General features: G+C 37.3%; 2 protein-coding genes across 2 annotated transcripts; both read right to left on the bottom strand.

The window, feature by feature from the left end:
- Positions 1–33: 33 nt before the first annotated feature.
- On the bottom strand, positions 34–13579 carry LOC311276391 (uncharacterized protein). Its single transcript, XM_084386026.1, has 16 exons — positions 13448–13579; positions 12626–12751; positions 12213–12335; positions 11829–11981; positions 7847–8071; positions 7418–7583; positions 7229–7331; positions 6972–7065; positions 5190–5294; positions 4389–4514; positions 3988–4110; positions 1741–1893; positions 1245–1469; positions 853–1018; positions 618–720; positions 34–302 (listed from the first exon to the last, which is right to left on the bottom strand). The coding sequence occupies exons 2-16, from the start codon at positions 12746–12748 to the stop codon at positions 203–205; spliced, it is 2088 nt and encodes a 695-aa protein (XP_084242152.1). The 5' UTR covers positions 12749–12751; positions 13448–13579; the 3' UTR covers positions 34–202.
- Positions 13580–15707: 2128 nt separating this feature from the next.
- LOC311306970 (cathepsin K-like) lies at positions 15708–20000 on the bottom strand. The gene is made up of 8 exons (XM_084435632.1): positions 19815–20000; positions 19291–19428; positions 18526–18648; positions 18029–18181; positions 17538–17756; positions 16627–16792; positions 16424–16532; positions 15708–16322 (listed from the first exon to the last, which is right to left on the bottom strand). The coding sequence occupies exons 2-8, from the start codon at positions 19420–19422 to the stop codon at positions 16223–16225; spliced, it is 1002 nt and encodes a 333-aa protein (XP_084291758.1). The 5' UTR covers positions 19423–19428; positions 19815–20000; the 3' UTR covers positions 15708–16222.
- Positions 20001–20077: the final 77 nt, after the last annotated feature.

Here is a 20077-nt window from a genome sequence, read left to right as displayed (position 1 = left end):
ATTTCCTTTAAAGTTTCAGAAATAGCCAAAGAAAACATTTACAATTCAATATTTATTTTGTAAGATACTCATAAGATACATTTGGGATTTTGTTTAAAAGAATAATAAAAAAAACATAGAACAAATTTACTGATAAGAAAGTAGATTATAAAAATGTGCATTTCTTGTTTTGATATATTCATATATTTCAACAGGGTTTCATTTACATAACCGGGTAGCAGGCGTATGAGGCGATGCCACACATGTTGTTCTGGTTTCTGGCCATACGGATGTAGCCACCTTCTCCAAATGTGGTACCCCAACTGTTAAAGCAAAAGAAAACAATCAGCATCTGCATTTATTCATCTAAGGCCTGGTTTTACAGACAGGGCTTAGATTATGCTTTAGTTTAATTAAGACATTTAAGTAGATTTTTATAAACATGCCTTAGAAAATAGCATGACTGGTGTGCATCTTGAGACAAAACAATGGCTCTGACATATTTTCAGATATGTCAGTGCAAGTTGCTTTCAGTTAAATCCCCCCCCCCCCCCCCCCACACACACACACACACACACACAAAAGAACCAGTCAGGTTATGCCAACAAAATTTCACAATCATACTGATTGTACTGCACCTGTTTTTGACCAGCCAAAAGTCCTGCCCTGCATTTGCACCGTATCCCACAGCCAGCACTGCATGGTTTGTATTTTGGGTGCAGGATGGATCATTGTAAACTCCTATGGAGAGATATGAGATAATATCATAATAGTTTCCAATAAAAATAAAAATAATTTCAACCTTCAATTTCCAATTTAAAATCCTAATCTGGTAATCGTTATGACTGAAATGTGTAGGAAAGAAATACTCACCACTGTGATACAGTATAAACTTAGGGTGGGTGGCATCAATGGCCACTGAAATAGGTCCGACACTGGCCACAGCCTCCTTCAAGGCCTCTTCATCTCCCTCAGTGACAGAATAGTACTTGGTGCAGTTTGCTGCACGCTGGGATGGATTGTATCTGCACTGCCCTTGCTGTAGGACATATTTATTTATTAGATTATACTCATAATGATAATGTATTGCAGCTTTTAATGTGCCAAACACTGACAAATCCAGTGATGTATTGTGACCTGACATGTATTGCTAAAATTTAGCAGTAACAGTTATTGTCACTTCTAATATGGATTGTTTTTTCATATTCTTTATTCTGTAATTATCACTTGTTTTTTCTTCACTTGGACCCACACAAACAACTTACCACTGCTTCATATGGGTAAGATGAATCTGAGTCTATTCCGCCATTATCAATGACGTACTGGAAGGCCTGGTCCATATAACCACCATTGCAGCCCAAGTTTCCATATTTGGAGGAACAGTCCACCAGGTTCTGAGGACTGAGGTCGACCAGCTTCCCTGTGGTCTTCATCAGCTGACCTTCAAGAGCCCCAACAGAGCTGAACGCCCAACAAGAGCCACATGCACCCTGACAGCAGAGAGAAAAGCATGATAAAACTACTAAAACAGGAAACACATGAACTGAGAAATAGTTTGCCTCCATGCTACATATAATGCATTTTAGGTTGGATTTATGAGAAATACTACAATGTGAAACTTGACAATTTTAAAATTGCTTTTGTCTCTTGTCTATCAAAAGAAACAAAAATAGCTGTCCAACCAAATAAAAAGGCTATGCAGACACAAATCTAAATGACCAAAAATCAGATTGTATTCTCTCAAAATGTACGGTATAATACCTGTGTCTTCACACTGGAGACATATCCCTTCTCTCTCCAGTCAAGAGAGTCTGGGATAGGAGCCCCAGAAGAGCCCACGAATTCTGCCGTTTGCCTCTTAAAGCCAGGAGGAACACGAGCAGTGGCTAATGTTTGCAGGATCTCCTCCGTTGTCTGTGTTTCAACATGACAAACAGAGAAATGTGAGTTTTAGATGATGAATATGTTGCTTGCTTTGCAGAGCATATAGCCTATGCAGCTATCACCCTGTAGCACAAGACTGGTTGCCCACTGAAGCTAAGCAAGGTTGAGCCTGGTTAGTACCTGGAAAACTAGGTTGCTGATGGGAGAGGTGTTAGTGTGGCCAGCAGGGGGTGCTCACCCTATGGTCTGTGTGGGTTCTAATGCCCCAGTATAGAGATGGGGACACTATAATGTCAAAATCACAATCCTTCGGATGAGACGTTAAACCGAGGCCCTGACTCTGTGGTCATAAAAATCCCAGGATGTGCTTCGAAAAAGAGTAGGGGTGTAACCTCGGCATCCTGGACAAATTTGCCAATTTGCCTCTGTCCATCATCATGGCCTCTTAATCATCCCCATATATATATATATATATATATATACACTCACCTAAAGGATTATTAGGAACACCATACTAATACTGTGTTTGACCCCCTTTCGCCTTCAGAACTGCCTTAATTCTACGTGGCATTGATTCAACAAGGTGCTGAAAGCATTCTTTAGAAATGTTGGCCCATATTGATAGGATAGCATCTTGCAGTTGATGGAGATTTGTGGGATGCACATCCAGGGCACGAAGCTCCCGTTCCACCACATCCCAAAGATGCTCTATTGGGTTGAGATCTGGTGACTGTGGGGGCCATTTTAGTACAGTGAATTCATTGTCATGTTCAAGAAACCAATTTGAAATGATTCGAGCTTTGTGACATGGTGCATTATCCTGCTGGAAGTAGCCATCAGAGGATGGGTACATGGTGGTCATAAAGGGATGGACATGGTCAGAAACAATGCTCAGGTAGGCCGTGGCATTTAAACGATGCCCAATTGGCACTAAGGGGCCTAAAGTGTGCCAAGAAAACATCCCCCACACCATTACACCACCACCACCAGCCTGCACAGTGGTAACAAGGCATGATGGATCCATGTTCTCATTCTGTTTACGCCAAATTCTGACTCTACCATCTGAATGTCTCAACAGAAATCAAAACTCATCAGACCAGGCAACATTTTTCCAGTCTTCAACTGTCCAATTTTGGTGAGCTCGTGCAAATTGTAGCCTCTTTTTCCTATTTGTAGTGGAGATGAGTGGTACCCGGTGGGGTCTTCTGCTGTTGTAGCCCATCCGCCTCAAGGTTGTGCGTGTTGTGGCTTCACAAATGCTTTGCTGCATACCTCGGTTGTAACGAGTGGTTATTTCAGTCAAAGTTGCTCTTCTATCAGCTTGAATCAGTCGGCCCATTCTCCTCTGACCTCTAGCATCAACAAGGCATTTTCGCCCACAGGACTGCTGCATACTGGATGTTTTTCCCTTTTCACACCATTCTTTCTAAACCCTAGAAATGGTTCTGCGTGAAAATCCCAGTAACTGAGCAGATTGTGAAATACTCAGACCGGCCCGTCTGGCACCAACAACCATGCCACGCTCAAAATTGCTTAAATCGCCTTTCTTTCCCATTCTGACATTCAGTTTGGAGTTCAGGAGATTGTCTTGACCAGGACCACACCCCTAAATGCATTGAAGCAACTGCCATGTGATTGGTTGATTAGATAATTGCATTAATGAGAAATTGAACAGGTGTTCCTAATAATCCTTTAGGTGAGTGTATATATATATATATTGATTGGATGCTGGACATTGATGGATGCTGGACATTCCCCCCTTCCATATGTAAAGCTCTTTGAGTACCCAGAAAAGCACTATATAAATGTCACAAATTATTATTATTATGCTTATCTTTATGGCTGTATACATTCTAGATACTAATACAAATTAAATCTAGAAATTATTGTAAGTAAAACATAATAAATGAAGAAGAAAAAAATTAACTGCAAAAAATACACTTAATCATTGTATTCGGATGATGTATATTGTTCCCTTATTTAATAAACAATGCACACAGTAGTTTAATGCTAAAAATATAAACAAGGAAATAAAAAAAGTATTGCATGCCAGGAGATTTTTGTCTGACAAAAATCATGAACAAAAAGACAAGGCAAAAAGGTTAATTGGACTCATGTTCTCACCATGTCACCCATGTGGTTCATGGCCAGGTCATATGAATGCATGCCCATGGAGGCCTCCAGGTTATGAAGGGTGATAATTTCAAGGTTTTTCTCCCACAACTCCCTCCTGCCCAGATCCTCAACCTGCCAATATGAACAAAAGACTATTCAACAATTTAATGCAGCAATATATGAAACTACTGACGTCAAAAATGTATTAACTATTTATATAAGTCTCACATGAATACAAATAAATGATCTATCAAAAAAGCCCATGAAACAAGCTTTACCAGTTGGATGAGTATCAAGGAAGAGTTTGTTTTCCTCATTGAACATGTGATAAACAAATTATGATTCTAGCAGTGGGTAAAAGATCAGCTGTGGGATCATCAGATGGATGCTTATGAAACTCATGTTCTCACCTCGGTGGAGTAAAACTTGTCATGCGTCTTTTTCCACAACTCCCAGTGCTGGTCTAGATTTGAGTTGAAATGGGCCAGTGCTGCGCTACAACACACGGCAAACAGCAAGCTCCCGAACATCATGGCCTGAGTGACAAGAGCAAACCGGTCCATGAAAGTTACTGGCATGCATTAAAACATCAATATTTTTTCTGTTAATACTGTATATGCTCACACATCAACCACAGTATGAAGAGATTATTTCATGAAGGAGACTTCTGAAACATGAACTGAATCATGTGTCACTGAAGACTGGAGTTGAGTAATGACTGCTAAAAAAAACCCCGCTTTGCATCACAGAAATAAATTACATTTTAAAACATATTACAATAGAAAAAAAAGTTACATTAAATTGAAATAATATTTCACAATATTACTATTTTTCAGTATTTTTTTTATTCAGTATTGGTGATCATAACAGTTTTCTTTCAAAAACATGAACAAATCTAACCAACCCCAATCTATTGAACAGTAGTATTTATATAAATAAATACTTATAATTATATAATACTGAACATATTTATATAAATATATACACATATCTATAGAGTGAAACACAAATCATCCTGATTTTTCTATAAAGGAATCAAATCCATACAGCGTCGTTTTAACTCTCTTATAAAACCAATACCTCAAAACTGAAAGAGAAACCTTTTGAGAAAAAATATCGGAAAAGAAGATACATGATACAAAAAAATATACATACATATTAAAACGATACATGAGTGAATAAGAAATGAACTTAGATGTGTCTCGTCTCACCTGTAGTGTACACTCTCGTAAACTGCACTTCTTTGTCGTCTGTAGAGGAAGTGATAATGAATCGGAGTTCCTGGTTACTTTGCTTTTATTTTGTTCCATCACGTGCTATTCTCTGCCCATAGTCATATGGCACAGTCTTAATTTTTGCTTAGCCCTGTTACATGAGTAAAAAAAAAAAAACCTATTTAATTAAAAGGAATAAATTATTGTTGTTGGATCACCACAGAATTCGCTCTCTCCCCGGAAAACCATCTAGGCTACATTTTTGGCATCTTGAGATCCACTTAGTTGAGATTAGACAAATGAAAATGTAGTTTGAAAAGAGTTTTTTAACTAATCTAAAATCTCATTAACTGATGTCTAGTAAAGTCAAGCTTTTCATTAAATCCTTTGACTTCGGCCATTTAATCATAAAGGCAATTTTTATAAATTGATAGATAAATGGTCTTGCATATTTTTTTCTGAATAACATCGGAAATGGCACATCAATTAGTGATTTAAACTAATAACATCGCTAGTAAAACTTATAAAACAATATACATTACATACACGGAATGTTTTTATCCTTTTTGAGGCGGTCTGAACAGCCACAAGCAAATTAAATGTAGGTGAAATGCCCCCATCTAGAGGTGAACTCAGTATTAGCATCAACAAATCAAATCAAAAAATATATATACAGTAAATCAATTACCAATTTTGATTTCATGGTGACTTTGAGGTATGCTAGTGGGTAAGTTGAACACTTTAATTAATGACTTGGGCTTTTTACACAATTACTATCAATACATCTCTGAATCAAAGTGCGCAACTTACCCACAAGTATGTCTCATTAATGTCACCATGAATTCAAAATGGACAAATTTAGTTTATGCAATATTGAAGTATTTATCAATGATTTATCTGTGCACATCTTTTTTTTTTATTATTCATGTGGTTGGACCCTCATAACCTTTAATCAAAACAACATTCAGAGACTTGCAGAGACATCTCATCTCTTCATCAATGACAGGTTTACTGGTGCAAGAGTGTGGCTACCTGTCACTCATGAGGTAACAACAATAACAAACCACAATTATCCAGTCAAGTCCCAACGAAAAAATTCAAGCCACACCCTAGATTTGTTTCTTGTTCGTGAAGCAATTTATGGGACGACTAGAGGTCGCACATCGGACTGAATCCTTCCATGCCACATGGTTTTCCATTAAATTAATTGTCCCAAATCAGACAAGGTTTTACAGTCTGTGTTTTTTAGTCTTTTTACAGACAAGTTTATCTTTCTGTGGATTGACATGAGTATATAGATTTAAAAAAAATATATATAATAATAATAATATCATCATCTTATTATATCTTACTTTCAAATACTTCCATTAAGCTTTTTTCCACCCCTAACAGCAAATTTCGACGCCACTATTCATAAAGTAAAAATTTTCCTGCAAATAGTAGATTCACCGTTTTGGACTTAAGCACACAAGTGCAGAATGACACATAACATATGCGTTGTCCTACCCGCATCACTGCGCGGAGTTTCAGAGAAACCCTTTAATACCTCATATGAAACTGTTGTGATGTTCCACTGACCAACAAAACACATTAAAAATTCAATATTTATTTTATAAGAGATAAAATACATTTGTATATTTAAAAAAAAAAAAAAAAAAAAAAAAAAAAAAAGACAAATGGAGAAAAAAACCATACAATTACGTCCAAGAAATCAGACTATAAAACAGTAAATATCTTATTTTGATATGTTCACACATTTCAACAGGGTTTCAGTTAGATAACCGGGTAGCAGGCGTATGAGGCGATGCCACACATGTTGTTCTGGTTTCTGGCTATACGGATGTAGCCACCATCTCCAAATCTGGTACCCCAACTGTTAAAGCAAAATAAAACAATCAGCATTTATTCATTTCATTGTTTTGACAGAGACTGTCTGCTTTTACAAGCCTTTACAAAAATGTCTTTCTCATGAGTGGGTACATTTCCAGAACCAGACCATTTATGATCACAAAACTTCACAATGATTCTGATCGTACCTGTTTTTGACCAGCCAATAGTCCTTCCCAGCAATCGAACCGTATCCCACAGCCAGCACTGCATGGTTTACTTTTTTGGTACAGGTTGGGTCATTGTAAACTCCTGTGGAGAGATGCGAGATAATGTCACATGATCCCTAACAACAAGAATTTTATCTGATTTAAAGGTAAAGAGAAAGAAGTAATTACCACTGCGGTACAGTATAAACTGAGGACGGGTGGCATCAATGGCCACTGAAATAGGTCCGACACTGGCCAAAGTCTCCTTCAAGGCTTCTTCATCTCCCTGACGGACGAAATAGTACTTGGTGCAGTTTGCTGCATGCTGGGATGGATTGTATCTGCACTGCCTTTGCTGTAGGACACATTTATTTATTACATTACACATTAGACCTAGAATGACAATGCATTACAATATTGCAGATTTTTTTTTAAAACACATGCTCCATCAAACTCTGACAAATGTAAATCAGAATCTGCGGTAACAGGCCCTGTCAACTCAAATATGCAACCAAATATTTGTGTGCTTAAAGTTTCTTTAAGTGTAATTATTAGATGACAATTTAATTATTAGATGTAAATGTTTCTTTTTCACTTGGACCCACACAAACAACTTACCACTGCTTCATATGGGTAAGATGAATCTGAGTCTATTCCGCCATTATCAATGACGTACTGGAAAGCAGCACTCATAAATCCACCACTGCAGCCCAAGTTTCCATATTTGGAGGAACAGTCCACCAGGTTCTGAGGACTGAGGTCGACCAGCTTCCCTGTGGTCTTCATCAGCTGACCTTCAAGAGCCCCAACAGAGCTGAACGCCCAACAAGAGCCACATGCACCCTGCCAGCAGAGAGAAAAGCATGATAAAACTACTAAAACAGGAAACACAAACTTTTGGATCACAAAGGCTTATGAGGCAGCAGAAACATCGGTCTGACAATGCGGTTGGTGGTTGCTGATTTTTTTGGATTTCCAACTCATTGTAGGAGGAAGTTACAAAAAAAGGGGAAATGAAATTCCCTCAGACACTGACAGGACAATAAGAAAAACAAAGGAAGTGAAACTGTTTTTTTTTTTTTGGTTTTTTTATAATGTATGTGACAGTTCTCTGACAGAGAATGGGGCCAATTCATTTGACATCATGAGAGCTAAACCACAATCAATGTCTCAGCCATTTTCCCAGGGTTGTGTACCGAAACCCGGTGCCAACATGTAACTGGTATGTAATCGGACCGAATCAAAAACGAATATTTGGTGCCACTTAAATGCCGGAGCGGGCAATTTAAATATTTGCCCTCTGGTTCTCCAAAACGGATGTAAGAAGCATCATCACCGCATGTGATCGCTAGTTAATCCTTTGAGCGTACAATCTATCACACCGGTGTGATTAGAACGTTCGCGGAATCATCAACTGTTAAATTCAAATGTGCTTTCGCGCGCTGTCATACATCACAGCTATTCAGTGTCTCCAACCACATAAGATTTATTTTAGGTTTCAGACATTTAAATACTCATAAGTACTAGCAACACAAGACATTTTATAGTTTGTAAAATACACACTGATGTCTATGGAACAATCCTTTCCATTATAAATTGATGACGTGTTTAGATACACATTGTGTAGACAGCAAAAAAATTACTCTGTTCTTCTCACACTTCACTGGCCATTTACTTTCATGTATTTTGGGAGAAGTGGATGAATTGACATGTAAATCTGACAGATGCAATTCTCTGAAATGCCACTAACATGGTGCCAATCGTGCGTTATAGATCAACTAACATGAATCATGATCATTATAAAGGTTTCTTAAATGACAAAACACATTCACTTACATGTATTTAAGAATAAAAATATCAGCCAAGGACTGACATGTAACGCAACCGTCGCAGTCCGTTTTATTCCGCGTCATGTTTAGTGTGAAAATGTAAAGTCGACGTCCCTAAAATAACAGACCAGCGTACATCTAATAAATGAATCATTCAAGAACATTGTGCAAGTTCACTGCAACAATAGAGCCGCGAACTTCAAATACTTTTGAAAATCCAGCATTCAGTTGATCCTTATCAGTGCTTATTGTCTCAGTTGTAAACATGACGGCGTTGTTCTTCCACAAGGGGTTTCGGGTCACGGCATTTAAGGTGATGCATTCTAAAATAACGCTCATCTTGAGCAGGACATGCAATAGACCAGGAGAGGAGTCATATTTTGCCAGAGAAGGCAAAAAATGTGTTCATATTTCTGCAAAAGAATTGTTACAATTTAAAGCTGGTTTGCTGTTATTAGCACTGTAACTTATTTAGTGTTACATTACTGTAGTTAGGTTAGGTGGCTTAGGTTATGTAAATTTGTTGTGCTTTGTATTTAGGCTACTTATATTTATATATTTAAGTATACTTTAAAATTTTAATATATTGTTCAATTTCAAGAATCTTTTATTCCATTTTTTTTTCCAATAAAAAAGCTGTTCTTTAAATGTCATTCACCATAGTTATGTTTTTTTAAAGGGCCCCTATTATGGATTTTTGAAAATGACCTTTCATGTAGTGTGTAACATAGCTCTAAGTGATGGCGCTTTTCCACTACACAGTACCAGCTCGCCTCGGCTCGACTCTGTTTGGTTTTCCACTGTGTAAAAGTTGTACCTGTACCTGCTTCCAGGTACTTTTTTTCGTACCACCTCCGGCGAGGTTCTAAGCGGGCTGAGGCGATACTAAAATGTGACGTGAAAACACGGCAGACTGCTGATTGGTCAGAGAAAATCGTCACTATTCACTGCGTCATCATTGCACGCGCCAGACGGAGTATCCTGAATAAAAAACAGCAAAAACAAAAACATCCAAAAACAGCATACACTCAATTTCCTCCTTTGCCCTGTGTGTGTGTGGGTAGCGGGTGTGTCTCGCGTAAAAGATTAAGTCACGGCAGTTTCCTGCGGCGTCGCTATGACGTCCAGGTACTATTGTGGAGGTACTATCTGCAATGGAAAACGGAGCGAAAAGCGAGCCGAGCCGAGCTGAGTCGAGTCGATACTGGTAATGGAAAAGTGCCATAAGTGAATAAAACATCCTGCAAAGTTTTAAATCTGAAAGTGCAGCGTATATAAAGTTATTGTCTTTCAAAAGTAAGAGTCGACTCCGTGTCAATGAAATTAATCGTTTTTCAAACGAGTCATAAGCCGTTTCGTTGTGACGTCAAGACGAAACATTAGCATATTGCCCGTCCACTTATTGCACGCGCAGACACCAGGGAAAACTTGAACCTCAAACCAGCAGCTGATTCCTGTGGATACTGGATAGCATCATGTCGAGAATACGCTGTGCTCTATAATGTGAAGGTAAAGCCAGTTTTTTTTGTTTTTTCATTGCCCAAGGACGAGCACGTGAAGAATCAGTGGTTAAAATTTGTTTTTACCACGATTACACAGCAGTATAATCCTAAACTTTTGCTGTGTTCCCTTTATTTTACTGACGACTGCTTCACAAATCTCAGAGTTCAATGTAGAATTCGCAAACCGTTTGCTCTTGAAAGATGGTGTTAAAAATACTTAGTTTTGGGTTTTATATTGTGTAGGTCTCCTGCTAACTGGTTAACTCACATTATTACTGTCTTACTGAAATGCTTCTGCTAATCAGTTGTGGGCCACTATTACCTAAAACTGTGTCTATTAATGCAGAATGTCTGTCATTCTCACTACTTTGAGGAAAAATTAAACATGGAGCAAGATTTGTTTTACCAACGTTTGTTACATCAGTCATTCATGCTGGAGCTCGGCAAATGTATTGCATACTTGCACTGTTATTGATACAGTTTCCAAGAAAAATACTCAGTAAAGAAATTGGCACAAGTAAAATAATCAGTTTGTTGATGGACATTCATTTGTTAATGGTGATGGTGAGGAATTGCATTTGCAACATCTCATAATGTACCTCAAACTGAGTAGATCCTTGCGATGGAGGTTCGGTTTGAATAACTAGTTCTTCCAATGTTTCATCATCGCGCTCGGATTGATATAGTCAAATCGACGTCATTGTTCGCTACTGTGTTTAGTTTACGGTGTAGGAAGCCTCAGGACACGTAGGGCTGACGTTATGGCAATGGGCGTTTTTGTTTGACACGCGCTGTATGCGGTAAACCAATCACAACAGACTGAGCCGTCTAGCCAACCAGAGTAGCTCGCGGAAAGGTGGGATTTAGAGAGAGATTGATTCGTCTGACGAGTTGTTTGAGAATCATTGAAAATGTGGTGATGTGCAAATGTATATTATGAGAAAATGAAACAGTTTTTTTACCTTTGATGAATGTAAACCATGCAAGACTCCAAAACAACATTAGGAAACTTTAAAAATAGCATAATAGGCCAACTTTAAAGTATCAGTTCAGGCACCGGTACAGTTTTAAAAGTATCGATTTGGCTCCGGTATTGAAAAACACCCAAACGATACCCTACCCTATTTTCCTTTGGCAAACTTAAAATGTAGTCAGTCCAGAAGCTATATAAACTGTCTTCATGGCATGCTACATAATAAATTTATATAGATGAATAGCAAAGCAAAGGAAATTGAGCAGAGATCATACAATCATCTAGTACATTAATACCTGCATTTTCACACTGGAGACATATCCCTTCTCTCTCCAGTCAAGAGAGTCTGGGACAGGAGCCCCAGAAGAGCTCACGAATTCTGCTGTTTGCCTCTTAAAGCCAGGAGGGACACGAGTCGTGGCTAATGTTTGGAGGATCTCCTCTGTTGTCTGTGAATCAATGACACAAAATAGAAATATTTGAACAGGAAGAAGTTACACTATAGCTGTACAATCGAGTAAGGAAGAAATAAAGTTGATCTTACAAATCTTATAATCTCTCATTAGCTTCATGCTAGATAAATAAAGCAGTATCACATGCCAGGAGAGATTTTTTTCTCTTGTGAAAACTGAAGAGAATCTCTCTTGCGCTCTCTCTCTCTCTCACACACACACACACACCATGTCACCCATGTGGTTCATGGCCAGGTCATATGAATGCATGCCCATGGAGGCCTCCAGGTTATGAATGGTGATAATTTCAAGGTTTTTCTCCCACAACTCCCTCCTGCCCAGATCCTCAACCTGCAACACATATTACAGGGATCACACGTGTGATACGTTTGTGTGAGACTACCGTCACTGCATTTATTACAAATATCCTTTGTTAATACTTCCATTTTAAAATCATTCATATTTCAATATATTTACATAAATGTATGGATACCATCTCCATCATTTTAAGCTAATCATGAAATGATTAGTCTCACAAGAACACCCCGGATAACCATTATGAAAATGAAGCTGTAAGTATTGTAAATGAAAGATCAGCTGTGGGATCATCAGATGGATGCTTATGAAACTCATGTTCTCACCTCGGTGGAGTAAAACTTGTCATGCGTCTTCTTCCACAACTCCCAGTGCTGGTCTAGATTTGAGTTGAAATGGGCCAGTGCTGCGCTACAACACACGGCAAACAGCAAGCTCCCGAACATCATGACCTGACAAGAGCAAAATGGTCCATGAAAGTTACTGACATGCATTAAAACATCAATATTTTTTCTGTTAATATACTCTCATTGAATTATGTTGACACATGACCTAAATGTTCAACCACAGTCAGAAGTGATCAGTTCAGTGAAGCAGACGTCTTGTTTATTTGTTTTATATGTATCCAAGAGAAATGCTGTCATCCTGATTTTAGGACGGAAGGAAACAAATGTAGCAGAAGTGGACCAAAGTTAAAGAAAAATCAATGGAAAATAATACTAAAAAACGTTTTAACCAGTTAGATTAGGGAGGCAAAAAAGGCAATTTTACAAGATAACCACATAAACGGAGTAAGAGAACACATGTACCAGTATGAGGAAGAAACGGAAATTAAACTAAGATGGGGGTTTGATCGACTTCAGCTGATCCTTCATTCAACAACACAATTTAACTCTAATTTAAGCAAGCATTTTTTAGCGTTTAACCTTTAAACGCAGTTACTACAGACGACCAATAAAACACTGACAACATTTCAAATATTTGAGGAAAAGCGCTCATAAAACCACAGTAACCACCTTGATTAAAACCGAAAGAGAAACATTTTGAGAGAAACCCAAACTGCTACAAACACTATAGGGTACGACTTTTATCAAAAAGATACGACGTGAAAGTGAACAAGAAATGAAATGAGATGTGTCTCGTCTCACCTGTGCAATCTCGTTAAGCTACACTTCTTGGCGTTTGTCGAGTAGTCGATGAGCGTCTGTAATTTCCTGGTTCCTTTGCTTTTATTTTGTTCCATCACGTGCTAATCTATGCCTATTGTCATTTTGGCACAGTTGTCTTAGCTTACTTTTTGCTGCCCTGTTACATGTTAGATGTTACATGTAGGGGAAAAAAAGATAATTTAATGGGGGGAAAAGTTATTAATAAATAAACATAATCGGCTATTAAACGTTGGATTAATACAATGTATGCTTATAGTTAAAACAACTATCCCTTATTTTAAAATATATATTTTTTTAATATTTTTTTTTATTAGGCAATGAATTAATCCTTATTTAAGTGAATTATATAAAATAAACATACTTTTAATAAATGTTAAACTAATATACAATTAGACTAATTAGATATAGATTAATGGTGTCTTATGCAGTAGGCTAACCTAAAAATGTGTCCGATGTGCTTTATTTGATTATAGTTTGATAGGGGTTTTCCAACAGCGAACATCTTTTACTCTGAAACTGTTAAGGAAATACCAGTAGTTTACAGCTGAGCTGCTTAGATAGGTGTAATCTACGTTGAGTAGAAGAAATACTTAGCATACACGTCGATGTCGGTATCAAAATGTTGTCTAGGTAGGCAGCTCACTATAGGTTCTAAAGACAAGAAGGTTTTTATTCTATTTTCTCATGTCGTGTTTGTGTCGCCATCTAGCGAAATTAGTATTAAACACCGGAAGAAGATAGGTCTACTCGAGTGTCTTCACTTGACGCACAGTAGGCTAGCTATTTTTGTTTCAGACAAGATATAGAACACTTGATAACAACGTGGTAGTTGAGGCCTAAAGCCATAATTAGCATGTATTACATGATATATGAAAGTACACTGAAAACAGGAAGACAGCCAGAGGAAATCATGTGGTTAAAAACACCATCATTTGAGCACACAAGCATAACATAAACACCTGTTTGGCTTGTTTCAGAGAATGTGGGCTATTGGGTTCTAGAAGAACATGTTTTCTTACCATTGCCCAAATGCTAAAAAGCCACATAACCACAATAGGAACAATGAGACCTATTTTTTTTTTCCTTTCATGATGCATTTGCTGATCACTTACAAAATGAGTCATCGTCATGATTCAACAAATATTTGTGCTGAACTGGTGCTGATTTCGATGGAATGAAAATAATCACATTTAAAAGTAGCCTATTAAATGTGTGTTGCTAAGGGGTGCTTTAACATTAATTGAACTTACAATCCAAGCTGAGAGATAATTAGTATTTGTCTCTCAGAAAAGATAATTTAGTATATTGTTATGGTGTTTTCAGAACATTTATCAGCTCAGGTCACATTTATCTGTGGTCTGTGGTTATATTTTGGAACAAAAGCTTTATGGAACATTGTGAAATTTTCTCTGAACAATGATGACTGAAGATTTCAGTCATCCAGAAAGTATAGGCTAGGCTTAGTTTGCAGAATTGTGGTGTGCATTCACCCTTTTTAATTTCATGCCATGCAAAACTTCCTGAAATAAATTATTAAATGAAAAAATATCCATTAATGCCTCTGACAGACAGAGCCCTCGTGCTAAGAATCACACAGAGGCCTGACACTTGAAATGTGGCACTGCACATATTGTACCAATTGTATCTAGACAAACTGACCTTAAATGTGATTGATTCACTTTTAGCAAATGTGAAATAGAATACATTTTTTAAATATAGTTTATCCCTCTTTAGCACTATATAGTGGCATGTATTACTATGTATGTATATGTATTACTGAAGTTCTGATGTTGTATTCTTTGTTTTCAGGTTGAGTTTTTAAATAGTCAAAGTTCAAAGATTTTAAGTTAAAATTACTAAATGTGAACACAAAAGGGGAAAGCTGGGTCATTCATGTGACGAGGAAGTGGTTCAGTTATGGTCATATGATTTCTTACTACAGAACATAACTGTCATAATTTTTGTTTAAACAGCATAGGATAGTTTAGCTCTTGATTCGACTGTATGTGCTATCTTTGATTTCTTTTCTTGGCTTCTCTTGGTTTCAGCTTCCACAAATAAATTCTCTGATGCTTTCTCTTCCACCTCAGCAAAACTAAAACTAAGCCTTCATAAACACAGGAACGTCTTACGGTTACCATGGTTTATAGAAATGTTCTCAGAATTCAAAATAAAGGGGTTGGCACTGATGTTTTATTCTCTGAATTTTAATTTACATAATGTTTCATGTACATTGACGTGTGGTATTGACTTGAATTTATTAAAATGTTAGTAGTGTGACCTTTTTTACATTAGAATTTTACATTAGAAAATGATCATTTTGAGGTAAACAGTAAGATACCTTCACCCAAGTATGATGTACTCAAAATTAACAGTTTTATTTAATATGGTAATAAAAAGCCCTTGGTAATTTATATAATCAAAACATAAAACAGAGATCTCAGATCCCACCAGGGGAGTAAGAAAAAAAAAAAAAAACACATAGCAGACTGAATAACACAATATCAAAACTTCCCTTTTGAATTTCAAATATTGCACAAAACAGTTTCGACTGCATGGGATTAAAAACAAGACATATAAGACACAAGAGAAAAAATACACAACCTTGTGATATTAAAATGAATTGTTTCTTTTAGAGAGTGTTTCCCAATCATTATTATATGTTGGAGCACATTGATAGTGATAATGAGTCCCTTTTATTATTGGTCAGCAGCATACAAGTTCGGTCCCTTGTGAGCTCCCTGCTTCCAGCTCTCACATGACTGGGTAACTGGCAAGGCTGGCAATACCACATGCATTGTTACGGTTACGAGCCATCAGGACATACCCCTTCTTTCCCCAGTCTTCACCCCAACTTCAGAAGCAGAAAAAACACACAGATGGATTAGGAGAAGACGCTAAAAGCACATTTATTTATTTTTAAACAACTATTTATTTTGAACAGATTTTTCTCACCTGTTCTTCACAATCCAGTACTTTTTGCCTTTCGGTGTGACTCCGTAACCAACAGCTAGCACTGCATGGTTGACATCATCCTTGTTGCAGTTGGGATCATAGTACACACCTAGAAATGGACATAATAAAGGTCAAGCTTTTAGTCTTATTAGTAACCTTTATTTTAACACAAATCAGACAATATAGATGTAGATGTTAATTACCGCTTTTGTAGTAAAGGAAGGAAGACTGCATGGCATCTATACCCACTGACACAGGTCCCACCTTTGCCACAGCAGCAGTCAGTGCTCTCTCATTACCCTGAGGAATCTCTTTATACCCTTTGCAACTGGCTGCTCTCGCTGAACTGTTGTAAGCACATTGCTGATCCTGCAGGGGGCAGTAGTGAGATGAACAAAATTATGACTGTCAACAGGTAAATCATTGGTTGGCTGTGACCTTAATCCAATAATTTAAATTAATCATTGAAAAAAATATATATATTTGCTTAGCGACACGAAAAAATAATTTGCCTTCTAAGTCAGTTAGCATAAAGATGTGGTCACATTTACCGTGACTCGGCGAAATTTTGCAGGTGAAATACAGTCATTAAAATAGGAATCAACACGATTGGAAGTTCCGCATGAGGGCGAAAAAATTCCCAATGCAGATTACGCTCAAGTTGGTTACGTGAATTTGCTGTGCTGACCAACAGAAAGCTGCTTGGTTTAAAAGTGTGTGAACAGTGCTTCATATGTCGCTACATTCTTAAAACAAAAGGCTCTATACAGAACCTTAAAGGGTTCTTTTAGACACTTCATAGAACTTTTCAGGGTTTCCCATCTTTGGATCATTTTATGGATTTAGTTGTAATTAATTAAATTTTAATTCTTAATTTTAATTAAATTTGATGAATTAAAAATCTCATAAACATAAACTGAAATATCCATTAAATATTCATATCCATATCCATTAAACGTGAAACATAAAGAGGGAAAGTTATTCTGATAAAAATACGAGAGCACATGGATTTAAAAAAAGAATGATGTGCATTTATAACAAATACTGCAATATACCATAAAAAAACAAGATTTGTCAATTTTGATTTCATGGTGTTTTTAAGGCTGACTAATACCGTTCCAACATAGGGGTAGGCCTCCTCTGAATCAATGCCTTGGTTGTCTGCGACGTATCTGAAAGCATTTGTCATGTATCCTCCACCACAGCCGTCATTGTCAGTCACACAGTCCACCAGGTTCTGAGGACTGAGGTCTACCAGTTGACCTTTGGTCTTCTTCAGCTGACCTTCCAAGGCCCCAACAGAGCTAAACGCCCAGCATGAGCCGCACGAACCCTGAGGAGAGCAAGAGAAAAACAGCACTTTACTAAGAAGCAGACTAAACTCTACTGATTTAAAACTATAAGCTTACTCGTTTTAACCACTAGATGGCGCCCAAGTACAATGATAACTGTAGTTGGTTTGAAATTTAAACAGATGATTATAATGATAACCCTCATTCTGTGGAAAAAAGTTTGAAAGCACATTTCTTACAACCAGGAGTTAATGTGAGGATGATGATTCTCTGAATGAAGAAATATTACTGGAATATTTTGTAATTTCCTCACTTGGTTCTTGACAGAAGTGACGTATCCCAGTTTACGGTAGTCAATTGATTTGGGCAACTTCTCCATTGTGTCACCAGGCACGAACGTGTTTGTTGAGTCCCGGTCCATGGGCATTTGGAGTCCCATCACATTCTCTGCCACTTCTTCTAATGTCTGCAGAGAGATAAGAATTGGACAAAAAGGATCTCACTTCTAATTCCTGATTAGTCCTCAAAAACGTTAACAAGTTAGATCTAGTTTCAGTAAACAGGCTTTTAAAATATATATTTTGTTGATGAAACATTCCTGTTGTCATTCCTGCCTTACTTATCAGCAAACAGGTTTAGCAAGTAAGATAACAAAACAGCAAAACAATGTTGAATTTTGACAACTTAATCTTAAGCTGGGCAGTTCCACACATACACATACACATACATATATATATATATATATATATATACATATACATGGGTTAAATATTTCACAGCAGTCAAATATTAGTATACCGATATACTGACCATATCTCCAAAATGGTTCATGCCCAGATCATAGGTATGAATCCCCAGTTCATACTCTTTGTTATGGGCCTCAATAAGCAGCATGTTCTTCTCCCAAATCGTCCGTCGAATAGACTCTTCATCCTGCCCACCATGAAACACACGTGTAAATACTTGACACAAACAATGAGTAATACCGAATCAAATTATTACTGTAGAGCATGTAAAAACAAAGCCCCATCAGAAAGGGACTTAGCCAGTACATTTCAATCAATGTAGTCATAAAAACAAAACCGATACAAACTAGCTCACCAACCTAACTCAAATCCCCCTGTGGTGAAAATCAAGCTTTTAATTTATATGACTATGTGGTGTTTTTAATATGCTTTAACACAAACCATGTACAAATGCATAAATCAAAATAATTGCTGAGTATTTTCTCCTTAAAACTGTATTGAACCAAAGACAATCTCAAAAACACAGTTTGAAATCGCTGGTGTTTCTGTCAGTCACAAACAGCTGGTGTGAGTGAGTGGAGATGGGACTAATTTGCATATTCATAGAACCTCATACATTAAATGAGGCAAGGGTGTAGAGTTACATTCAAGCTATTTTAAGGCATGAAGAATTTTTTTTCAAGGAAAAACATTTAAATATAATTTTGGTGATCAAAGATGAGTTTTAAGGGATAAAATTGTTGAGTACAGGGGAACTTTAACTCTTATTATCATCCTGAGGAAACATAATTTGACTTTTTTTTGTTAGTCTTTTTAGGATGCTACTCACCAGGCCATTGTACTCCCTCCTATGTGTGATTTTCCAGCTCTCCCATGCTTCATCCAGTGAGAGATTGTCCAGAGTGTGAGCTAGTCCACACCACACCACCAGGAGAATAGGAATTCCACCAAATGTATACATAGTGCCCTGAAAAACAGACACACAGCAGATGTCTAAACCCACTATACTATAACATGCTCGTGCAACTTACGTGCGTGTTAACCGTAAACCACAAGCAAAAACGACACCCCCACTGCAACCTATTTAGGTCAGTTTAGAGAAGTAAGGATTGAGTGGTTATATCCGATGAAGAAAATTACTGTCTACATTCACAAATAGCGTTAAAAGGTTTTCATTTTAAAAGTTGCGTAAACAAAAAGAAAGCGAAAGTACAGCAACAAAGCTGCACATAAATCTTCAAATGTTTCGATTTTTAATAGCCTATTTTACGAATGTTAAATCATATTAACAATGTTAACTCTATTTAAGATGATAGAAAAATAAACTACAGAGTGACGGTGAGGAACGGTTACCTGGATGATTTCCAGAAGTTCAGAACAAAAGATAGATGCTGGTTTACAACTGGTTACTCGACGAGACGGCGACCTTTTTATGTGCTGGAGTTTTGAGGAAGTTACTCTTGTTGCGGGAAAGGGAAGAAGTCACGCTGCATCTGGAATCGCTAAAACACGTACCAGCCAAGAGCGATGATGTCAGGTGTCGAGTTACAGTTTTAGGAAAAGTGGGAAGTTGGGAATAGTGTATCCTACCAAGGTCGTGAAAAGGAGATTTAAAA

This window comes from Rutilus rutilus (assembly GCF_951802725.1).
Source record: "Rutilus rutilus genome assembly, chromosome: 17".
Classification (NCBI taxonomy): Eukaryota; Metazoa; Chordata; class Actinopteri; order Cypriniformes; family Leuciscidae; genus Rutilus; species Rutilus rutilus.
Note: the sequence above shows the minus strand (reverse complement) of the source record. Positions and strands in the feature narration are given on the sequence as shown.